Source organism: Strigops habroptila, chromosome 6 (genome assembly GCF_004027225.2).
Source record: "Strigops habroptila isolate Jane chromosome 6, bStrHab1.2.pri, whole genome shotgun sequence".
In the NCBI taxonomy this organism is placed as follows: domain Eukaryota; kingdom Metazoa; phylum Chordata; class Aves; order Psittaciformes; family Psittacidae; genus Strigops; species Strigops habroptila.
In genome coordinates, this window is record NC_044282.2 from 68,897,449 (window position 1) to 68,921,435 (window position 23,987).

Genomic DNA, 23,987 nt, shown 5'->3' on the forward strand with positions numbered 1-23,987 from the left:
CTCCCCGCCGCCGGGCGCGCCGTGTGATTGGTTGGGAGTGGTTTGTCCTGTCGCGGCCGCCGTAGCGCCGCCGGAAGGTGTCGCGGCTGTGCGTGGTGGATTGTGGGTGTAGGTGTCTGCGGGAGCGTGGAGCCGGGCGGTGAGGAGGAGCGGCGGCCGTTAACGGCCGTTAACGGTCATTAACGGTCATTAACGGTCGGTGGGCTCGGGCCGGGCGGGCGCTGCGAGCGGGGCCCTCGCTGGGGAGCGGCTGTGGGGCCTCGTCAGCCGCTGGGGTTGGGGAGGGAGCGGCGTGCTGCCGCCGGCTCGGTGCGGGGCAGCGGGCGCCTCGGGGAAGGCGCCGGTGGTGCCGCGCTGCTGCTGGGCCCAACCTCTGCCTGCGCTGGAGCTGCTGGTGGCGATGGATTAAGGTCGCCGAAACGCTTGTTCTCTTCCTGACGGCGTTCGTGATCGGCGCTTTAACTGAGCATGAGCTTGCAGTGTGTCCAGGCAGCCAAGAAGGCCAACGGCATCCTGGCCTGTATCAGCAATAGTGTGGCAGCAGGGCCAGGGCAGTGATCATCCCCCTGTCCTGGGCACTGGTGAGGCTGCACCTCGAATCCTGTGTTCAGTTCTGGGCCTGTCACTACAAGAGAGACATTGAGGTGCTGGAGTGGGGCCAGAGAAGGGCAACGGAGCTGGTGCCAGGCCTGGAGCACAAGTGTGATGAGGAACGGCTGAGGGATCGGGGGGGGGGTTTGGTCTGGAGAAGAGAAGGCTAAGGGGGGACCTTATCGCTCTCTACAACTACTTGAAAGGAGGTTGTAGGGAGGTGGGGGTCAGTCTCTTCTCCCAGGCAACAAGCAGTAGAACAAGAGGCAATGGCCTCAAGCTGCACCAGGGGAGGTTTAGATTGGATATTAGGAAAAATGTCTTCGCAGAGAGAGTAATCAGGCATTGGAACAGGCTGCCCAGGGCAGTGGTGGAGTCACTGTTGTGGAAGTGTTCAAAAACTGTGTGGGTGAGGCCCTCAGTGACATGGTTTAGTGATAGTGCTGGGATAATGGTTGGACTTGATGATCTTAAAGGTCTTCAAACCTAGCTGGTTCTGTGATTCTATCTACCCTAGTCCTGGGGGAAGTAAAAGGCTGAGGTCTGGCTTACAATGAAACTGCGTGAGGTCCAGTTCGGGATTGGTAGGGAATCACTTCAGGCTCTACCTGGAGCAGTTGTGGTCTTTTTAGTTGCATATCTGCTATCTGAGGAAGCCAAGATTTGTTTGTGGCCAAGACCATGGTAGTTGCAGGATTATTTGTGACTCATGTAAATTGCCATATATTTTTTTATGTAACGAGCTTTTTAGGCATAGGTTAGAAATCTAATTTTGCTTAGTTCATTTTTTTTTTTCATGGTGTATCTAAATTTATGTTAAACAAGTTTTTTAATCATAACTGTTTCTGTTTTGGTTTTTTTTTTTTTTCCATACTGTAGATGTCCAAGTCTTCAACAGCATCAAAAATGTCATCCCAGCAGGAAATACTGAGCGATGGGCGCTTCAGCCGTGTTACCAGGGATCCCAGGTTTTGGGAGATGCCTGAAAAAGAGCGTAAAATCAAGATTGACAGGCGATTCCGAGCGATGTTTCATGACAAGAAGTTTAAGCTGAAGTATACAGTGGATAAAAGAGGTCGTCCTGTTAACTATACTTCCACGGAGAACCTGAGGAAATTTTATGCCCTGTCAGAATCTGACTCTGATCTTTCAGAAAGTGATGGTAAAGAACATGCTAAAAAGAAAATAAAGAAAAAAAAACCTAAACATCAAGGAGAAGCAGAGTCTGCAAAGCTGCTTGCTGATGGTCAAACAGATGAACAAGGGGTGGACCAAACATGTGAAGCAGAGACAAAACTAAATAATCTTAAAAATGAAAGACAAAAAGTGACATCTAAATTAAACTTGAAAGAGGACTCTAAGAAAACTGCAACAGAAATTGATTTCTCTCAGGGCAACAAGGGCCTTTTACGCAAAGGGGAAAACAAGCAAGGAGATGCCTCAGGAGGAAGATCAATTTCAATTCAAAACAAGCAAAATTCTTCACAATCTAGTGGTGCTAAATCAGGTAAAGCTCTCCAGAAGGACCGTTCTGTAGGAGGAGAAAGAAAAGAATCAGGTTAGTTGTTCAAATGACAAGTAGAATTAATCTGTGTTTACTTGAGTGTTGTTGCCTTTGTTTTATCTGTGGAAGAACTTCTGCAAGATCAGTCATAAAACAGCTGACTGACTTGGATTCATTGTTGCTGGGGAATCGAAGTTGGTCAGCTCTTTGTCAGTGCTGACTCTTTTGTGGACATCCATGTCCTTTTAGTTGCTGGAGCTGAAATTGTTGGTTAGTTAGAAAAACAAAATGTATAGTAGCATATAGACTGCTGTATTTATCAAACTGAAGAGCAAATATAAGGTCTGATACCATGAAGGCTTAAGCATATCAAGGCTTGATGACTGAAGGCATAACGATAGCAACATCAAGCCACTAATATAAGAAGGTATTAGCAAGAACAGGTAACTTGAAGAAAAACTTCCTTTATATTACTTGTGAATTCATATGTTATTGAAATCTAGTTTCTGCCTGTTGATTCTGTACATTTAAATAGAATAACAAAATAATATGTCATTAGAGTTTGTGATTGATAATGCAATTGTGGGCCTAAAGAGTGATTAGATTAGACAAGCTGAAGAGGTGATACTGATTATTTATGTTGTTGGCATTTCCCTGATGTAATTTGTTGTTGCATCCTTACGCATTTCAGGGGTTCTGTAAATCTTTGTGGTAAAAAAAAAAAAAGAGATTCTTTTTTTCCTCTTTGTAAAGGATTATATGTAATTCCAACATAAAAATAGATGTCTCATGTTTTCTTTCAGTGACTGCATACACAGACACCTGCAATCAAAGTGACATTAGTAAAAGGCAATTAGAGGAAGATATTTCTGCAAGTGATGGTTTTGAGTATGCAGGATCGGAAGAAGAGGAGCCAGAAGATGATGAGGAAACAGGGGAAGACGAGGAGCCAGAAGATGATGGAGAAACAGGCGAGGAAGAGGAGCCAGAAGATGATGGGGAGACAGGGGAAGAAGATAGTGATTCAGAAGATGATGAAGAAAGTGATAGTGGGCCTGATCTAGCTAGAGGCATAGGGAACATTGAAACGAGCTCGGAGGATGATGAGGATTTAAATGACCTCTTTCCAAAGGAGCCAGAGATAGAGCATTCGTGGCGTGAGCTAGATAAAGATGCCCTTCGTGGAGATGAGGTAACAATACTTTGCACGTGACAAGTTGCTACCTGACAAGCTCAGAAATGTATGCTGTTAGGAGTTACAAACATCAGAAATGTGTGCTGCATTTAGACCTTCACCTAGGAAACCATGAAAGTATTTTTCATGAAGGTTTTTCAGCCTTTTAGTTACAGAATGCAAGTGATGATGAAATTGGCTGAGAATGAGACTTGCAGATTTCATTGATGTCTCCCCTCACCTCTAAGCAAAGGCAGTCTGTAGGTGAAAGAACAAATGGAATTGAGCTTTCTGGAAATCCCAGAGTTTAAATAGTACTGATTTTGTTCAATAATGATTTTTTTAACTATTTTTTCATATTTGATTTTTAAACTCGTGTTTTAAGAAGTTAAGAATTCATTAGACAGTGAAGTAGGGCTTTAAAACCGAGCACAATTAGTGTACAAGAAATCACAATGCTCTAGTGCTGTTACAGTACTGTGATCCTAGTTGCTGTCGTGACAATCCATGTGATAATAACAAAATTCTAAGTGCTGATGTTGTATCTGCACTCCTAAATCCATGATTGGCGCAGTCCATTCTGCAGTGCTTTGTTATTTATGTCCTTTTTATTTGCTCTGGTGATTGCTGCTTCTGGTTTTTGCTTGTTTAAGTGATACAAAGTCTTGAGGAAAAAGTTTCTTTTACATTTTCAGCAGAGTTTATTGCTGACTTTGATTTTTACCAAGGATAGCTGCTAGAGAATTGTGTATTCCCCATAGCAGTCAGGAATTAAACCTATGAACTTTATGTCCTTTTTTTCCCCTCTCTGTTCAGATTACAAGTAGATTGGCAGTTTGTAATATGGATTGGGATAGGTTGAAGGCTAAGGATTTGCTGGCTCTATTTAATTCTTTCACACCCAAAGGAGGAACAGTATTTTCCGTGAAGGTAAGACCTGATTTCTAAAAGGAGTACTGGCTTTTACTGTTTTAAAAAAGAAAAAGACAACAAAATGAGAACAAAGTATGACAGTTCTGTGAAGAACCAAATGAGATATTAACATGATAAATTAGAAATTGTGTTGAAATTTAACTAGCTGTATAATAAAAGTGCTGCTTTTTAGTAACAGGCATGTATTTGGTAGAGCTAGAGCCCAAAGCTGTTAACCTCTCCTGTTTATGAGGTTGCCTCTGAGGCTAACAGTGAAAGTCTGGTAGAAGGAGACTACATTTCCTTGACTAGTTTAATTTTTAGCAGTCTTTATGGTAGATAACCCAGCCTTATTTCTGGCTATTTCTAAATGCTTCCCAGCCCCTTTTATCATTGCACTTCTTGTTTCTCACCACTTTTGAGTTATTAATAAATTTGTTGAATTCTGATCAGTTACGTTATATTTTTCCCTTTTCAGTGTCTGCCTCCAGCTTTCTGAGAAATGTTAGTCAAACACCCCTTTCTATAAAGGGTCACAATGAAATGAATGAAGTTAGGGCTCCTGTTCTTCATCTGTCCCAAAATACTCACATTCCTAGTAGGCAGTTTGTTTGTTCTAGTGTCTTTTCTGTAATTTAAAGCTAAGAGGGTATTGAAGTTTATGGAATTGAACCCTTCACTGATTTTAGATTGAAAACATTAAGTGTAAAAGGCTTGGTGAGATATTTTTTCTTAGTTGGTGTACATTATGCTGCTACAGTTAAAACTTTACTTTTGTGTTGTCATATTTGTAGATTTATCCTTCGGAGTTTGGAAAAGAGAGATTGAAAGAGGAAGAACAAAAAGGACCTGTGGAACTGTTTGATCTTCCAGAGAATACCACAGAGAATGATGGGTATTAACTTTATCTTCAATTGAGAGATATATGTGTGTAACTCTCCATGAAAATCCCAATCAAATTCAGTTTCCAAAAGTTTGTACATGGGAGTTTCCTGTGGACACCTTAATTTCATAGCTTTTTTCAAGGGGTGTTTTGTAACTGGTTCTGGTTCATTATCAGTGCATTAAATAAATGCATTCTGATCAAACTTGAGAAGATTTGCTTGTTGATAAGTGAGGTCAACATTTTGATTATGTAGCTCATTGGAGTAATAAATGGAACAAATGTGTGTAGAGCTTAATGTAGCATTTCTCCTCTACAAATTGCCATTCATGTAGTGAGCTCCCGTTGCTTACTGTCACAATTTTTATCTGCGTAATCAACAGGGATCTTACCTTAGGCCAAGAATTCCCAGATTGAGATTTCTTGATTGCCCTCAGCAGCAGCTCTGGCTTACTAGGCTGAGCTCATCAGGCCTACCACTGTCCAGGCTTCTTCAGGCATGTCTTTTTGTTTTTCCTTTTATTCTGCTTGAAGGTCTTGTCTTTATGGAACTTGAGAGGTTTTGCTTTTATATTTTTTTCCCAGATTTTCCAGATGTTTGGAAATTTTGTATAATACATCCTGTTGGACTGCCCTATATTTGGAAAATCTGGATGCTTCTAAAATAAGTGCAGATCCCTCTTGAAGAAAGCCTCTAGTGCATCAGGGAGGTGTATGATGAACTTGCAGTGAATTCTGAAGTCAGCTTCACTGTGTGCATCACGGCGCATCCTGAAGTGTTAGGTTTACTGCTCAGTGGGCTCTAGAGCCCTGAAATACACTGAAATACAGCACTGAAATACAACAAACAGAAATCCAGAGATACCTGAGTGATACCTGTGCATGTACCATTCAAATTCACAGGACAGGATCTCAGGCCTGTGATCATCCTGCATCCTTCCACCAGTTCATCCACTTCTCAATCTCTTTTCTACTTTGCTTTTCTCTTGCTGTCATCTTGTGTGACATCAACACCTGTGCTACCCAAGTTAGTATCCCAATTCCTTTCCTTACCCATACTGCTTTCTTACTTACTACTCCTGCACTGCCTCTCTCTAGCATGAGGATCTGCAGTCCTGCCCATACAGACTCTCAGATTCTCTTAATGTTCTTAATGTATACCCTTACTTATGTATGAACATCCTTTTTATCAGCCTTGTTAAGAGACAAGCTAATTGCAAACAACTTGATAGGAACTATTAAACATTACCTTAAATGCTTATGGAGATGCTACTATATGCCCTGCACAGGGACTCTAACCTGTGGAAAGCAGAGTCAGATACACAAAGTGTACACTTAATAACACTGAGTGAATTAGTCTTTTTACTTGAGTAAACTCAAGAGTAAACTGAATAGATACTGGTGAAACTTCATGCTCTTTACCATCTAATCTTATTATAAGATTAGGAGAGTGTTTGAATGGTGCATATTTTTAATGAGTTGAATTAAAATAGTTTGCAAATGAAAAGCTAAAGCCAGCTCGATTGATTGTGGTGTTTTCTGCTTTTACAGGCTTTACAGGGAAAAACTGCGTGAATATCAATTTAAGCGACTGAAATACTTCTATGCGGTGGTAGAATGTGATTCTCCTGAAACAGCCAATAAAATTTATGAGGAATGTGATGGACTGGAGTTTGAAAGTAGCTGTTCTTTTATAGACCTGAGGTAACTCCAGCAGTGACTTTTTACATGTTGGGTTGAGAGAATTAAAGCCAATTTAAAATAATTCTGAGTAAATTATGTTGTCTTTACTCTGTAACCAAAATGAGATGTAAATCAATTGGGCATCCAGTGAGTTGTTAGGTTTCCCTTTGATTCTTTCGGGGTTTTTTTCCTTCTTCCTGAGCATTTTTACTGGAATACAGAAAGTTTGAGAGGATCTCTGCAAAGAGAGATTATTCTCAGAGAAGTCAGGTGAAATGTTCTGGTTGCATCTTCAACCTTTTAGTACAGTTAAGTAAAGTGGTAGAATTTGGGAAACAAAGCAACATACTGCTTGGGTTTCCCCCTACACTCCTTTTCTTTCCCCAAAGGTTCAAGAAGTGTCTTTTTTAGGCTTGCTTACCACAGGGCAAGAATATTGCTGCTGTTGTCATGAGGCTGCAACAGATTACTAGCCCCTATGAATGAGCTGGAAGCTCTAGTGTTTCAAAAGTCACATTCGGGAAGGAAAGAATTTTAACTTATGATTGTGCTTTATTGTTAGTATTTCCTTTTGTGCAAAAAAGACTTCTAGTCTGAGCAGAAGAGAGGTTACTAAATCATAAGAAGTTTTCACAGAAGCTGGCTTTGTCTGCTGGGGCCTGTGTTGTGGGCACTTTTGGAAGTCCGAGATAAGGTTTTTTTCTTCAAATAACTTTCTAGAGGAACTTAATTCATTTGCTTTGAACCACTTTGAAGAAGATTACCTCTACCAAATGAGCATGTAACGTTTCAAGCTTCTAAACATAGAGAATGTTTTCCAACAGACATGGCTGTTTAGGAAAAACATTGGAGAATTCTGATCTTGTACTTTGTTACATTGTAATGTTGAGCAGCATTCATCACATTACATTTGCAATGATTTAAAAAATAAAAGAGCCCCAGTAATTTGTCGTGTAGTGTACAGAGGGTTGGTGTTACTTCTGTTGTTACACATGATGTGTAAAAAAAGATTTGGGTCTTTTTAACGTGGTTTTTTTCCTACTAATTGTAACATTAAAGATATACCATTTCCTAAAATGTTTTGATATTTTTTAATTTTTCTGTTTCGAAATTCTACTTCTTCACTTTTTTCTTTGGAATTTTTAATAGTAAGCTTCCTGAAAATACTTAAAACCAGCCCAAAACGCACCCCTGACCCTGCTAATACCAGACTGAATGTTGTTTAGTTTACTTCTCCAACATGGTGGTGTTACACATTGAAAACCTGTGGAATAGCTGTGCAGAAGCCAACCAGTTAATCTTACATGCGTGGAGTATTTGTCCGTTTCTTATGTTTCTTTTTCAGGCTTACCAGCTTTTCCTGTTAGCACATTCTTTTGTGCTGATGTACCATACTCATGAAACGCTTAGACTGTTTGTACTATGACATTTCTCACTGTATTTGAATAATAACATGTTTTATTTGCCTTTAAGATTTATTCCAGATAACGTTACATTTGATGATAAGCCAAAAGATGAAGCCTCAGAAGTGAACGTAGCTATGTATAAACCAAAGTACTTCACATCTGCTGCTATGGGAACATCAAAGGTATCTTTACAATGTTTTTGTAATGTTGTTCTAATTTATTTGGTTTTATTGTCAGCTTATAAATAAGTCGTGGGGAAAAGATTCCTGATTATCTTCACGATTTCAAAATAAGGACATCAAACATGAAAAGATGTAAGCATGTTACAGAGCCTCAAGTTGCAACTCCATAAATAAGCTGGAGTTTTGGATTTTAAAAGAGACTCGGCTTCTTTGTTACAAATTAAATACTGTACTTTGACCTCATTATATGTCTGTTACAAGTTGCACATGGAATTACTTTGTTATTCACAGTTAAATCTTCTGATTTTTTTTTGCTATTTGTGGCAACAAGAGCCTTTTTGGTGGTAGTGGCAGGCTTAAACAATTGCCTCCCCTCTTTGTTGCTGTTCATTCCTAGTCTCTTATGTGACAGCCAGAACTTCCATGTGGCCATGAAGTGAACCAGATTGGAAATGTGATTAGTTGTGAAATAAGTAGTTTCTGCTGGATCATTTTTCAGTCAGATCTGTTTCACCTCCTGGTTGAGAGTGCAGTTGCGCAAACACTTTTGTTCTCCCCACCGCAATCCATGCGTAATTCCAGGAATGAGTTGCTGCTGGCAGAGGAAAAGAGTTGATGCTGCATCAACACCAGTATCCGCTGCCACAAAGGAGATTTGGCTTACAGAGACTGTGCATTTTCTGACCTGTTGTTATGGAACCCTTCAGTGCATGAGGAGACTTCATTCTTTCATGTAGTTAAAACTCCTTGAAACTCAATTGTAGCACAAATTCCAAGAAGGTGTAATTAAATTTATTTTGGTACATTGTTGTTATACCTCATTGTTTTAAAGAACATCAGTAGCAGGTTTGCATTGCTTCTTAAATGGAAAGCATCAAATAATTTTCCCTAAAAAGACAGAGTTACAATGTTTTAGTGTTTCAGTTTCTACAAGTGGCATTCTTATTTTTAAGGTAGATATCACATGGGATGAGACAGATCATGAGCGAGTAACGTCACTTAGCAGAACTTTTAACAAAGAGGAACTTCTCGACATGGATTTTCAAGCTTATTTGGCTTCGTCTAGTGAAGAAGAGGAGGAAGAGCAGCAAGGTACTTACTTTAATAAATGTTGTCCACAAAATCATTAGCTGCAGTGTTTGGAACACAAATTACGTAAATATCTAAATTCCCTATCTTTAGAAAAGGCTTTGAATGTTGTCTTTCATAGGGACAATATTATGCTCATTGTATAAAAGCTGTGGTCAGGTTCTGCTATGAAAACAACCTACCTTTCCCCAGACCTAAGCATCTCTGAAACTGAAATATACTTGTTTTTCTCTGTGTGTGACTTAAAGGTGGAGGGAAATTTTTGGTGAGCACACTGGGTTGTTTTTTTTCCCCACTCTTTTCAGTTAGGAAATGAAGGGATTGATAACAGAACATGAACAGATTGACAGATGCTAAACATTTTTGACTATACTTGTGAGTTAGACATGTTCACATGAAAGCTGTAGAGTTCTTTAAACTTAGTGGAACCTGACATTCATTTTTATTTCCTTTTTTGAATGTTTGAGTTAAATACACTTTTCCAGTGTTCTTTATACACGGTAAGAAAACACACATAGAATTTCTTTAAATGATATCTCTAAAGCCACAGTTGAGATTCATTATGAGTAATAATTGCTAGTATGACCCCAAAGTTACTACATTCTTTTCGAAGACAAAGTATGTTAGTTGAATGTGGAGTTACTTACTCCAAGTTTACTAGATTTGTTAGAGTTAGTGAGAGTTTGACTTCAGTTTTATAACCTTAGCTTTGAAAAAGCTCTCTGGCTTTCATTTTTTGTGCTGCAAAATCTCTTTACCTGGTGCGGTTAATGTGTGATTAAACCAGTCTTAATGATTATAATTTGAGTGATTCAAGTAGCATCAATTATGGCATATTTTCTTTATTGCTGACATGATAAATCTGTTAAAGAAAAGCTGCTTTTCATCATACATTTGGATGATTTATGTAGAGAATGTGGTAGTTATTCTTTTCAGTGCTGAATGAAGATCTGCTGCCTTTCACTGAAGTCTGAGTAACACTTGTCAAAAATTGCCAAATGGTAGGATTAGGAGTTAATCCTACTGCTTGAGCCCCTGAATAGCTGCTTTCTGAATAGGAGCTTGCACCTCTGAGTGTAAAATCATTTTCTTCCCCCTTTTTTTTCCCCTCCTACCCCTCTTTCTTCAGGGTGCCTTATAATTTCTTTGTCAAATTCAGCAATATCTACTTTAATCTCTTCATTTCTGAGATAAAATTACTTTCAGTAGAACTGGAGGAGCTTCCTTTTCAAAGGAAAAGTCCTGGCTTGAAATGTGGAGTGGTTAATGACTAAATGAATTAGGTACAATGCTCACTGCAGAAAGCTATTTATAGGTTAATATACTGTTTTGTCCTCTATACATATTAAAGTCTGTAGGACAAGGAGATACTGCAGAGCAACGAGATACTGCAGAAGGTGCCCGAAGACTGTGCTTGTTGGAACAGCCTAGACAGGGTGTTGAATGTGCTTCAGACCTTTAAAAGGTCCTGAGGGAGATGTAGATGTACAGAGCTTCTCGACTCCAGCAGCAGCTCTTCTCGGGTAACCAGGGGAATGTGAATGGCAGTGGAGAAAAGCTGCGCTACAGGCCTTCTGGTATTCCTAAGCTATAGGTCTTAAATAGCAAGGGGAGATGTAAGCAGCAGAAGATATTTAAGGGAACTTTAGAGTGAAGTAGTGACATCTTTCAAATGCTTTTGACTCACGTGCTTCAGAATATAAAGAGAATGTCATCTAACTTCATTAGGTACGTAAATCTTCTCTGTATGGTGCACCAACATGTAAATTCCTGAATTACCTTGCTCGTTTTTAGTCTAAAATTCAGTCTGCTCTTAATTAATGATATGTGTAACCAGAATTACAAGGTAAAGAAAATTTCATTAAGCCTTAATCAGGTCTTTCAAACAGATGTTAAAATTGATTTATACTGCATTAAAGCAGCTAGCTGCAATCAAAAGTGAGTTTGGAGCATGCAAAGAACATTGCAGATTTTTCTGGTTATAGAGTTAGGAAATCTTCTGGCAGCAAACTCAGTTTGGCAATATCTTGGCAGGGTTAATGTCCATTTGCTTCTCATCTTACATAAATACACACTTATCAACTGCTCCATGAGCTTTAGTTTCTCTAGTAATGCTTAGTAAAGCATTTAAATGGGAGCAGCAGATGCAGAGGAAAGTGTTTCCGACTTCTATTATGTACAAGGCTACCACTAAGTTAAAGAATAGCATCTGTAGTAGGGTGGTGATGAAAGCAAATGTCTAGAAGTGAGCAACACTTGAGAAATCTTAAGAAGTAAACTAACATTGCTTGGAAGGAAAAGAAACTGACCTTAAGTAATCTTACCACTCTAATAAATCTTAAACCTGGAAATGTCTAGATTCTACTGGTTCTGAAAAGTAAGTTATTCATAGAGGAATTATGTTTCTCTAATGTCCTCATTATGTTCATGTCTTGAACGTGCTCTTGACCTTTTTATCCCTTCAGTTACGTGATACAAACCAGGATTCCATCTGACAGCGTTCCATCCAGCAGAATTGTGTGGCACTATGCACAAATGGGAAAAATCAATGTCAGCTGCTTGAATGGAAATGTAGGAGTGTGATAAGAAGCAAAAAAATGTCCTGGACTTTTATTCACATTTTTTTAACTTACTAAAATGTTTTATTTATAAACAGGTTTTTGCTGGCCCGTTCTTATCTTTTTTAATGGAATTTTTTAACTTAAAATATGCACAGCATGAATGTTAGTATTACCATTATAGAGCAGTTCTGTAATGTCAAGTATTTCAGTGACCTGGTGTGTTGTGGTTCATGGCACAAAGTATCCTTTATTATTGCTTCTGGATTTTCTGTTACTTTTTGTTCAAGTTAGGAAGCATTCGTGACGTGCATCAAGTCCATAAATACTATTTTGACCATAAGCACCAGTGACTTAGTGTATGGCATTTTAAATGATGCTTCAAATTAAGCATTGTGGGGTTTATGCCTAAGATTTTGTTCTGGTTTTGTTTGTTTAGGTTATTTTAATCTTTGCAGAGCAACATCTTTTCTGCTGTTCTGCTTTGCACACCACACAGAATAATATTTGCATATGACAAAATACTTCTATCAGTGTATTTGTGATTAGTTGTTCCTGATGGTATAATCGCAGAATATCCTGAGTTGGAAGGACCCGTAAGGATCATCGAGTCCCAGTCCTGACTCTGCACAGGGAAACCTAAAAGTTAAACCATATGTCTAAGGGTTGTTCAAGCACTTGTTGAACACTGTCAGGTTTGTAGGGAACTCTGTGTAGCGCCCTGCCTCCCTGAAAAATATCTTGCAAAAAGTGTCTTCTGTGATATGCTTTGAATAAGCTTATTTAGATTACCTACCCTAAAGTTTAAACCCATTATCTCTTGTCCTGTCACTACAGTCCCTGATGAAGAGTCCCTCTCTGGCATCCTTGTAGCCCCCTTCAGACACTGGAAGCTGCTCTGAGGTCTCCACGCAGCTTCTCTTCTCCAGGCTGAACAGCCCCAACTTTCTCAGCCTGTCTTCATACGGGAGGTGCTCCAGCCCCTTGATCATCCTTGTGCCCTCCTCTGGACTTGCTCCAACAGCTCAAGTCCTTCTAATGTTGAGGATACCAGAACTGTACACAATACTCCAAGTGGGGTCTCGAGAGCAGAGTAGAGGGGCAGGATCACCTCCTTTAACTGGCTGGTCATGCTCTTTATGATGTAGCCCAGGATATGGTTGGCTTTCTGGGCTTTTTGTGTGTTTTGTTCAAAAAGTCTTTGAACAAGCTACTGGCAGAAAGCATTGCTGCCTTAATATCCATCAGAAAGTGGTTCCTCATGTTGTGCAATGCAGCATGATAGTTGAAAGCTAGTGACAAGGTTATTTGAACTCTGAACAACCTTTGGCAATGTATTCAGCTCACTTTTCCTTTCTTGCAGCTGTTGTCAAGTGTTCTTTATTTGCTTACAGAATGAAAAGGCTCTTAAGGGTTTATTTGAAGGTGATGTTGAACGTTTGTTTTAAAACTAAGAAATGCATGTTTTATCTAAATGGGAAAGTATGACAATATACATTGTCACTTAAATTTCTCCTAGCAAAATCAGTGATAAATACAAATTGGTAGCCCCTTACTTACCCATTTTCAAAAGAGCCTTACTTAGCTTAAGGATTATTTCATTTCCCATCCAGTATAGCTTTACTTTTCATTTCACATGACACTAGGAAGAAGAAACAACAAAATGGCTTATTTTTCTTCTCGGTCTTCAAAGCAGAATGCCACCATGTGTGTGCCTTAGTTGTGTTCCCTGAACATTAACTTCAACTGATCACTTTCTTGAAACTGGCTGTGATAGCTTTACTCTCAATTTCTAGATGGTGACGTAGCTCATGAAATGGTAGATGACAAACCCAGGAAAAGCCAAAAAGATGATGAAGAGCAAATTGCCAAGTACAGACAACTTTTGCAAAGTATCCAAGAAAAAGAGAAAAAACAGGAAGAAAAGGATATAGGAATGGAGGTTAAATGGATTCCAGGTAAGCTTTATTTTTTTTCTTTTACTGCCTTGGAGGATATGCAGTGTTGGCCTGTTAACAGGGATATATTGTAAGGTGTTGGATTTATAGGAGTAGAAACTGACCTTTTTTCCCCATAAATTTAAATCCAGATGGATTACCATGCGGGAAATAGAAGAAATAATATGACTCAACTCAGTTCCTCAGCAGTGAGCTTCTCTTTGTAGTTTATTTTTTGCCAGTTTTTTAGTGAGCTTGTTTTTTCATTCATCGCTTCATAGATTTTTCTTGAATAGCATTTGTGTGTTTGCCATAGAGTCATAAAACATACCTGCACTTTTAAAAATGCAAACCAGTATGATTTGGAAACAGCATAAAATTAGAGGAGAGTAGTTTGAAAATCTTGCTTACATAATGCTGAAGATGTGGGGGAACACAGAAGGGAGAAGTCTGAGCTTCCAGTGAGACTGCTCTGTGAGAGAAAGCGGCCAGGAAGAAAAGTTGGGGGACAGTGACATCCAGATTTTCATCTGGAAATTAAAAGTAACTTCACCATACAGCATCCCAGCAGAACTCACCCTGAGATCTGAAAACCAAGGGCTGGGTTTTTTCCCTTTATGATTAAAAGACATTCAGACTGATTTTGGTGTTTTGTGCATGTGTGTGCTTTCTCTGAGTTCTAATGGGCCAGTTTAACAACTCGCTACATCCACAAAGGGAAGGGTTTTCACTGTCGCCTCTTGTCCTTGATGCTGACCCAGGGCTCGTTCTGACTGCCTGTACCAGCCCTGGGACTTGTTCGATATCTTTGCAAGCTTGATTTTGTTTGCTAAAATGACAGAGCTACTCTGCAAAAGATCTAAAACTATGGGTCTTTTTCACTGAGTTTACAAGTCAGATGATAGGCAAATGGAAGCATTTGGCGAACGCTCAGAAGGTTGAATTATGCATTCCAAAGACTAGAGATATGTGACATTACTTCTTCAGGGGCAGCAAGGTGCTGTGTTGGCTCAGTAGATGTAGCACTGCAGGCTACGTAAGGACACAGCCTGATCTGTTTCTGTATATACTGAGACCAGAGATACACTAGAATCCAGCCCCTTCACCGCTGATGGTTTAATTCCAGATGGGAATGCAGTATGTAATTATATGATATATACACTAATATTATTCTGAATTCACTTAGGTAACTTCTGTGGAATATAAATGCTCGCTTCTTAAATCCTATTCTGTTCTGTACCGAGTCACTGAACTGAATGGAAGTGTTTTATTCCTAGCTCTTAGTAAGATCTGTATTCAAAAGTATACACTGGCGTTAAAAACAGTTGTGTGTTTTCAGTTGTGCTTATATAATTCCAGTCATTTCCCGCATGAATTCTCCCAAAACCTGTTAGAGAAACCATGTATATCATGTGCGACTGGGCAATGGTTGCTAACACAGCTGTACCGTCATGGTTTACTTCATCTGTCCACACTGTGGCACTATTTGCTTTCTTGATGCTACTCACTTGGTAGCTTTAATTCATTGTGCCATGAGCAGTCAAGGCAAATCAGCTTCATACATAAGTAGCTATTATAAGATTTTTACAAAGATTTTTTTGTTGCCACTTTTTAGGCTGAAGGTGGAAAGGTTTTCAACCTTCAGTCGAAACAATTGCTGCTGGGAATGTGTTCTGTACTTATATAGACCAGGCATTGTTTGAACAATCAGAAAAGCTCCCATTTTTTGTGTTGATTTACAAAACACGTTTGTTTGTTTGTTTGTTTGTTTGTTATACACTCTTTCTTCCAAAGAATCTTGCAAATCATATGAATGAAGTCCTCTAACATAAAAAAGTCTAAGCAACATAATGTGGTGACATAGTTAGAAATCTAGGGCAAACCATGCATAAGAGTAGATGGGAAATTGTTTTAAGAGAGACTAAAGGAAACTCTCTGTAGTCTCCCTTGCACAGGTTGAGCAAGAAGTTTTCTGAAAGGCTCTGCCTCTTAAAACTGCCTTGCATGTTACAAGTAAATTATATTAACATTTAGGAAGTGTAGTAGAGATGGAATCCAGTTTCCTAATACATGGGCTCCCTGTTTCTTTACAATGGAACTTGACTTTAGAGAATTGGATTTGTTCCGTCTTACATCTGGTCCAACCCCTTCCTTACTGCACCTTCTTGTGGGGCTCCCATGACTTTTGCTATATCCTCATCTCCGTTGAGGGAGGGATGGAAAGGATGGGAAGAAAACCCACCAACAAACAAACCCAAAATGAACAAACAAAACACCCTATCCTGATAAATATGACTGACTTTGTTGCAAGTCAGTTGGATGCCTGTGCTCTGGCTCAGGTTTGTTCATGTAATGATGGGTTGAACGTGTATGTGAAGTTTGCAGTGGTAGTTTATAGTATTTGATGTCAGTTTAGCAGCTATGATTTTGCAGTGTATGTTAGCGTTTCCTCATTTCTTACCCTAAAAAAGTTAGAGTATTATCAATGAACAGAGGTTCTGGAAATCATGGAAGTGTTCACTTGCCTTTGCTAGTTAGACTATTCCCCTCCAGGAGGTCTGTCAATACCACTCTTAGTCCCTGGAATATGTTTTTGTCCAAGTCCTGAAAGTGAAAACGAGTGTTTTAACTTTGCTTTCCAGTCTAATGTATGGCAACACTTTAGTCATTACTGATTTCAGGCTGCACTTGGAGAGGAAGTCCTGCACACCTGAAAAGGAGATTTATTTTTCTTACATATGTATATATATATTATTTTTTTACTGTGGAGCATAGTCAGCACATGCTGAACAGTAGTTTATAGCTCTGGCAATATAGACGCAGTTGAGACTGTTCCCTTAGGAGAGAAGTACATTAGTTATGATGTTGTGTTTTTCTTGAACAAATGTGCTTATTGAAATTCCAAAACAATTTAATTATGTTCACTTGGAGCATTCAGGGAATTCAAGAATAGTTTTTGTTGTAATCTCTTAAGGCTCCTTAATTTTTTCACAACTAGTTTGTCTGTTGAAATATTTTTATTATCAAGCTTTGCCTTAATCTGCTGCCCAAATGTTGACTATAGAGAGGGTTACAACAGTTAAATCTAGGAAGTTTTTCAATTGAAAGGCAGAGATTTGAATCAAATTGAGAATTTGAGTTTTGGCACGCGTGGTTATAGAAAGCATACTTTGTGAATGATTCAGTTATTCTTGAATCATAATAGTTTTAAATAAACCACAGTGCCAGCAAAAATAAATCAGATGTAGTTCCAACTCTCTTTGGTCTGTTTCTTTTAGGCACAAAATCAGTGTTATATTTAAACATCCATCTGTTTTCTTAATCATATCTGATTTGAGCAACAATTACTATGCATCCTTATACAGCTCCCAAAACTCCCTTTGGAAGGTGAAGAGGGAGAAGACCACAACTGCATTTCTTGCTGATATGCAGCCAGGTTTTCATACTTTTTTTTCTTCTTATTGGACTTAACAATTCTTCCTTTGGGAAGAATGAGATGTAAATATTCAGCTAGGCTTAAAGGAAAACTTAAAACCTGTTGTCATCAGAAGTAGAACAGCAAGCAATCGTATCTCTGTAAAGCGCGTAGTAACCCCCAACTGTAAGTTGTTACAGATGATATGGAGCTAAAGAGTGCTCATATGGAATATATATCTTAATCTATATCATTGCTTAGTATGTCCTCTGACTGAAGCAGTCTTACCTCTTGCAGCACGAAGCAGTGTGTGCTCAGCACTGCAGTGCTTCACACTTGACATCTTAGCAGCTAAGTGTGCTGGGGTTTTTTTCAGGTAGTTATACTATGTTAGGAGAACTGTCTTGGCTTGGGATGTCTCATCTTTAGGAGCAACGAATTCTGATGTTGTTTCTAATGTCTGTCATTATTTTTAGCTACCTGCAACAGTGTTTCGTTCTTCTGGTAAGACATTACATGCAAGATGAACTTGCTTATTTAGATTTCCGGAGAATAGAGCTACGAAATATCTTCTTAGCTTCTAATAGTTGGGACAGTTGAATGCTGTTAAACTTTCAAACGTTTTCAAAACTTCGTGGTTAGAGTAGTACAAATCCTGGCCTGCCCACCCTCACTCACTCTCCCGCCAGTGTGAGAAGCAATATATTTAGGTTTGGTGTAGTATCTATTACACTTCTAATCCTTTAGCTCAGATAAGGCTAAAGGTCAAAACTGGCACAGGGTGCCCAGAGAAGCTGTGGCTGCCCCATCCCTGGCAGTGTTCAAGGCCAGGTTGGACAGGTCTTGGAGCAACCTGCTCTAGTGGAAGGTGTCCGTGCCTGTGGCAGGGGGTGGGAACTAGATGATCTTTTAAGGTCCCTTCCGAACCAAACCCATCTGTGATTATGACCTTTTCCCCCCTCTTTTCTTGGCCCTTATTTGTGAAGATTAAATAAAATGAGTGTGATTCATTTATTCTAAAAAACCTGACATCAATAAGGATATAAATTACCTGTTTCTATGGCTGGTTAATAATCCTACCTAAAGTAGACAATTGCTTTCCCCCTTCTGCAATCAAAAGCCTTTTGACCACTTAAATACACTCTGATTCTCGGGAAGTGGTCTGGACAGTAGTTTCTGAGCCATTCTAATCTGTGGAGAAACTCTAATGTCTTTCATGAGACTGCCAAATACCACAAGAAAGGGCTGTATTTTCTTCCAAGTCCTTCTGTGCCAGATGGATCAAATGATTCTATTTTCCAGGCAAATAAATCAGAAATCTTGTAACCTCCTTTGAGATTTTGGATCTCTCTCGTTCTGGAGATGTGACATACATTTTTTTAGTCCAGTATTTACTGTCTTAAGAGAAAATCTACAAGGTTGCTAACCTGACCAGTCATTTTTTCCACAAAAGTACTGCAAAATAATATCCAAAGTAATGGTAGTTCAGTTTCTGGGAAGCTGGTGACTCTGCTTTCGTTGACTTTGGAGATGAAGAGGTGTACAGTTGGAAATAACTAAATATTTGTTCTTGTTGTACGAGAGGGTTTCTTAGTGGCACAGTTTTAGTGAACCTATACAATATCCTTCCTTTATCATGGCTCTGCATTGGTTTCCTGGTTTTGTACTCAATTTTTGTGGTTGTAACAGTTTGCCACTTGCTTTTAACTCTGCCTTTATTCCAGGATAGCAGAAGGATGCTTTATCTTTTCTTTCTGCTCCACTCTTCTCTTCCTATAAGGCACAGTTTTAGATCTTGTCCACACTTCGTGTTTCAGACATGTTGTAACCAGCTCTCCAGCCTTTGAATTATTTTTGGAGTGTCGACAAACACAAGAGCAGGAATTGGTGTTTGCAGTTCTGCTTTTCTGAGGACGGGCAGAACTGTCTATGAAAGTTGCCCACTTTTTCCATGATGAACTCTGTTTTCAGTTCCTCATTACTGTGGAGAGCTGGAAGGAATGATGAGGAGCAGGGACTGGCCAACTGAGAAACCTGGGAGTTGGGAGAAAGAATGGGATCTAGTCTAGGACATCTGGAGAGGTCCAAATATGATTTCCAACCACTAAAACTGGTATGTTGGGTGGGAGGGTAGGATTTTGGTAAGGTGAGGGCTGGGCTGGGCTGGAGAGAAGGGAATGCTGAAGGGAGACCATTAGGACAAATAGAATTGGGGAAGAGATGGCAGATATCAGGCTTGGACGGGGAAGCAGAAATGATTCCTACATGCTACCAAAATGTCATTAAAGAGGATGTGAACTATAGGATATCCGACTCATTTGTTACAGAAGTTTCAAAACAAAAGTGTGTAGTAAATGAAGCAAGGAGTTACAGGTAGGAGAAAAATACTTCACTGCTCAGGCTGTAACCTCCTGCCAGGAAAGTTGATTCTGTCTTTCTGCCACTGAACTCTGCTCCAGTGTGTTGCAAGGCAAGTCAGTTTTTTAAGTGTAGATAGTTTTCTGTTGTTAAAGCAGGCTGGTACTAAATAGCTTTAAAAAGCTAGCTTTAAAAAGCTAGATAGCTAACTTCTCTAACTTGTCTAACTTAATGCATGTCGTGTTGTGACATTAGTACTTAATGCAGGAAATTATTTGGGGGGTTTATTTACATTGTCCGGTGCTTTCTAGCTGTGGTTTTATTTTTACTTTAAATTCATTCAAATAATAGCTTATTGTTCTCTTTTACAGACAGACAAAAAAATACATGGGTCATCAGAGATACTCCAGAATTGTCATAGTGTTATCACTGAGGCAAAGTTTCAGCAATGGAGATGCTATTTATAGCAACCCTATCACCAGATGCTATCTGTGTGAAATGGAGAGCACGAACTATGGAGGTTCAAGCCAGCTGTGAGATGACTCTATATTCTGATAGAATCATAGAATCACAGAATGGTTTGGGTTGGAAGGGACCTTTAGATCATCTAATTCCAGCCCCCCTGTCATGGGCAGGGACACCTTCCACTAGAGCAGATTGCTCCAAGCCCCGTCCAACCTGGCCTTGAACACTGCCAGGGATGGAGCATTTACCACTTCTTTGGGCAGCCTGTTCAGTGCCTCACCACCTGCACAGGGAAGGGAATATCTGGACTGTATTCAAAGTGGTTTTGTGACTCTTAACTAATTATAGTAAGGTACATTAAATATAAGGGCTCTGTGTATGTCTCTTGTTATTTTTATTGTGTTACTTCTTGTTCTTAAAAAATGGCATCTGTAGACTGCACATTCTAATGTCTGGAGAGGCGACCTTTCTGAGGAACAGCAAGAACATTGGGAATCAGATGTCACATAAGCAAGCTCTTCTGACTCTGGTATCATTTATTACTGAAGGAATGTTTTATTTGGAAAAACACATCATGTATCTTATTTATAAAGATGATGTTTTAAGCAATATTTTTGTTGTTTTCACAGGCTTGTTAAAGAAAAACTAGATTATCCTTTTACAAAGGAGAAAGCAGTTGATTTTAAAAAGTCAGATTCATCTTGTTTCTTTAACTTATTATTTTTTTTTGTTCTAGGCCTCAAAGAAAGCGCTGAAGAAATGGTAAAAAACAGGTTGGAAGGAAAGGATAACCTAACTCCATGGGAAAAATTCCTGGAGAAGAAGAAAGAAAAAAGAATCCTTAAAAAAAAGAGAAAGGTAATGATTGCTTTGGCCACTTGGGGGGAGTTGTTGTTTGTTTGGCTTCTTAAGTTGCTGCTATTGTTTATTTTGGATAAACAAAAAGTTGGATAGCTTCCAGTACTATTTGAAGTTTAGAATGTGCAGTGGTCACTCATGTGGAAAGACTGAGAGTGTCTCATTAAATTTACAGAGCAAAAGCATGTTCAGAATACTACTGATCTTACACATACTTTACACAAAATTCCATTTATCTACTTGTGTTGCTTTAAAGATAAATGAGTCATAACAGTTGGTTTTCAGTTAATGTTTCTGAATGCATTAGGAAGGTCTTTTTGCTACTGAATGTCTATCAAAGTTATTATGATAATGATAATTGTAGTTTTGCACATTTTTAGCCTAAAATAATACAGGCTTGTTTCTCAAAGCTGTAACATCAAAGAATTAATAGCCACAAAGGACTATTCAAATTTCAAGTTGCAAGAGCAAAGTTCTGGGTATGAATAACAAAATGGTCCTGTAGTAACGTGAAAATTGCTGTTGCTTCGTCTTTCTACACACGGAAGGTCAGTGTGAAGACTCCTGTGGCACTGGTGTGCAGAAATAGGGAGATAAATGTTTATGCATATGCTAGGGAAAAAAAGCATGTGGCATACAGAATCTAGCTTCCTTAAATTCTTAAATTACTATGAATATAATTCACGTTGCAGATAATATAGGGATTACTCTTAAAAACAACTCGAATTACGCAGTGAATTCCTGTTAGTTTTAAGTGGCATTTGATGAGGAACTTCTTAAACCTTACAGAAGAAGAGTGCTCTGACTACAGTCAGTAGCACTGTCAGGTAGTAGAGCAACTTATTGCTACCATAATATTCTTGTTCAGTCTGATAAATTAAGGGGCAAGGCGTACAACACAATACTTCCAGTCCAGACTCAGGCTTTTTGAGTTTTGGAGCACAAAATGAAGCTCCTTGCTCCAGTTTTTCCCCATGTAGAGTTTTTGTGGAACATAAAGTAAGGATATAACAATGCTGTGATCCTGTCATTTGTTGGTGTGGTTAGCTAGTGCATCACAGTTTGTGGGTGCATCTAATAAAGCTCCTTGGAGTATGTAAATAGCCCTTCTTCAGGTACATAAAAAGCTCTCAATCTGTGGAACAGATTTTAAATAGTTGGTTTGTCTTTACTAAGAATTTTTAGTGCATCCTAGTTTTATGATGTTCAGCATAAAGTATTTCAGTTTTCACCTTCATAGTTACTAACAGAAGGAACATCTTATTCCAGTGAAACTTTAGTAGTTTATGTTGATTGAAACAATGTTTGTGCTTTCTTACAGGCTACTGCTGAGAAAGAAGAGAGTGAGGATGAACTTCCATCTGACGTTGATCTCAACGACCCATATTTTGCTGAAGAACTTGAGAAAACAGGTGGGTCAAGACAAATGACTTCAGGAAGAAATCTGCCCTTCCTTTAAATAATGAGCTTTCGAAACAAAGTCAGGCTAGAGTAAATGCAGAGGTAGCATGTTCAGAATGAAATAAAGGAGGTGTCATTGGCCTAAAATTGCAGGTGCTGTTCTTGTGAAATGATGCATATTGTGACACGTGGAATGGTAGGGAACATAGTTCTCTTAGCTTTCACTAGAGACCATTACGTAGCCAATTTCTGGGGGTGGCTGTTAAAAACAAGGTGACCATCTGCTCCCCTAAATATTCCAGAGAAAAGAACTTCATTGCCTTCGAAGCCTGCTTCCTGTTTTATAGGAGGAGCCAGTTATGTGTGGGACCCTTTGAAGTTTGGATCAATTACAAAAATGTCAAATGTATTTGCATCATAAAGTTGTCTTTCAGAAGAAATCAGTTTTCTTTTAGTCTGAAACACATTTTTACTACTTATCCATGTTTTATAGAAAATACCATGATTTAAGGTGTCATGCAATGCTGTTTTCGGCTATGCTTTCCTGGTGAATGGTATATAGGTTATTTCAGAATTCATTTTAAAGATGCCATTCCTTCCTCCACTTTATTTTTCCTTAATAGCAAGATTATGTCAGTACTCTCATACTAATGATTGATGTTTCAACATTATAGTGAAATCTCTGAAAAAATGATTTCTTCTGCATTATATAAGAAGTTGTTTGTGTCATGGAGGTGCTCAGCAGGGACTGGTTGTATCTGCAGGTTCTTAAACATTCTTGTCCATAATGAAGAGAATAGACTTTCAGTGCTCATGGAGTCTCTGAGGATTTTACTAATACACATAAAGGTTAAGAAAATGAAGCTTTTGTCTGCAAGTTTACTGATAATCTACTGAAAACCAGAATGTGGCTAGCCCTGGAGAAGTTTTAAAGGAAGAACACAGTGGTTGGCTGCAAGGCAGCTGACATTTTAACCATGATTACGCAGCACAATTGTGTTTGACTTTCACCAAGTCTACCCAAAACAGCCTCTGTCTCATAGCTGGGTTTGTTTTGAAGTGCAGCTGGCTTCTGCAGTTGGAGAAAATGGGTTACAATCTGCTTTGAACAAGGCTGTAACTCTGCCAATTTCGTATCTAGGGTACAGCAATAACTGGAATGATGATAATTTTTCATAAGCCTTCCACAATTCCTCTGAAGGATTGAAATTTTGCCCTTATACTGGCTGGCAGATGATCTCAGATCATGCTGAAAAGCATATGACAGGGTATAGATTCAGGTGGACCAGAGCAGGAACTGTGAGGATGCAGTAGTGCCTTAGGGTTTGCAGCAGTGTGTTTGAACCCATCCTGGATTCACTTGTTGACTGTCATGTGTACGGGTCTTGCGTAAGGTACTTGTTCACAAGCTGAGGCAATTTAAGGAAAGCAAGAGCATAAGGAGCTGTTAGACAAAGGGCTTAACAGATTTGAATGCTGCAAAAGGAAACCTGGAAATGATGGGAAGTCTACTTGAGTGTATATTCATCAGTTTTGTCTTGTTCCTGAACACTGTTTGTAAAGCAGGCAGT

At 39.1% G+C, this 23,987-nt stretch overlaps 1 protein-coding gene across 4 annotated transcripts in view; it reads left to right on the forward strand.

Moving 5' to 3' along the window:
* Window positions 1-54: 54 nt before the first annotated feature.
* ESF1 (ESF1 nucleolar pre-rRNA processing protein homolog) overlaps window positions 55-23,987 on the forward strand; it is a 29,730-nt gene continuing 5,797 nt past the window's right edge. Inside the window, exons 1-11 of one of the 4 annotated variants that reach the window (XM_030489105.1) lie at window positions 55-108; window positions 1,471-2,149; window positions 2,899-3,287; window positions 4,086-4,199; window positions 4,976-5,076; window positions 6,616-6,768; window positions 8,221-8,335; window positions 9,289-9,427; window positions 13,779-13,940; window positions 20,894-21,015; window positions 22,337-22,427. In XM_030489105.1, coding sequence (XP_030344965.1) covers window positions 1,471-2,149; window positions 2,899-3,287; window positions 4,086-4,199; window positions 4,976-5,076; window positions 6,616-6,768; window positions 8,221-8,335; window positions 9,289-9,427; window positions 13,779-13,940; window positions 20,894-21,015; window positions 22,337-22,427 — 2,065 coding nt within the window. In that variant the 5' untranslated portion in view covers window positions 55-108. Of the gene's footprint in view, window positions 582-1,470; window positions 2,150-2,898; window positions 3,288-4,085; window positions 4,200-4,975; window positions 5,077-6,615; window positions 6,769-8,220; window positions 8,336-9,288; window positions 9,428-13,778; window positions 13,941-20,893; window positions 21,016-22,336; window positions 22,428-23,987 lie in introns of all 4 variants that reach the window. The other 3 variants (XM_030489101.1, XM_030489102.1, XM_030489103.2) reach the window with 3 other exon arrangements.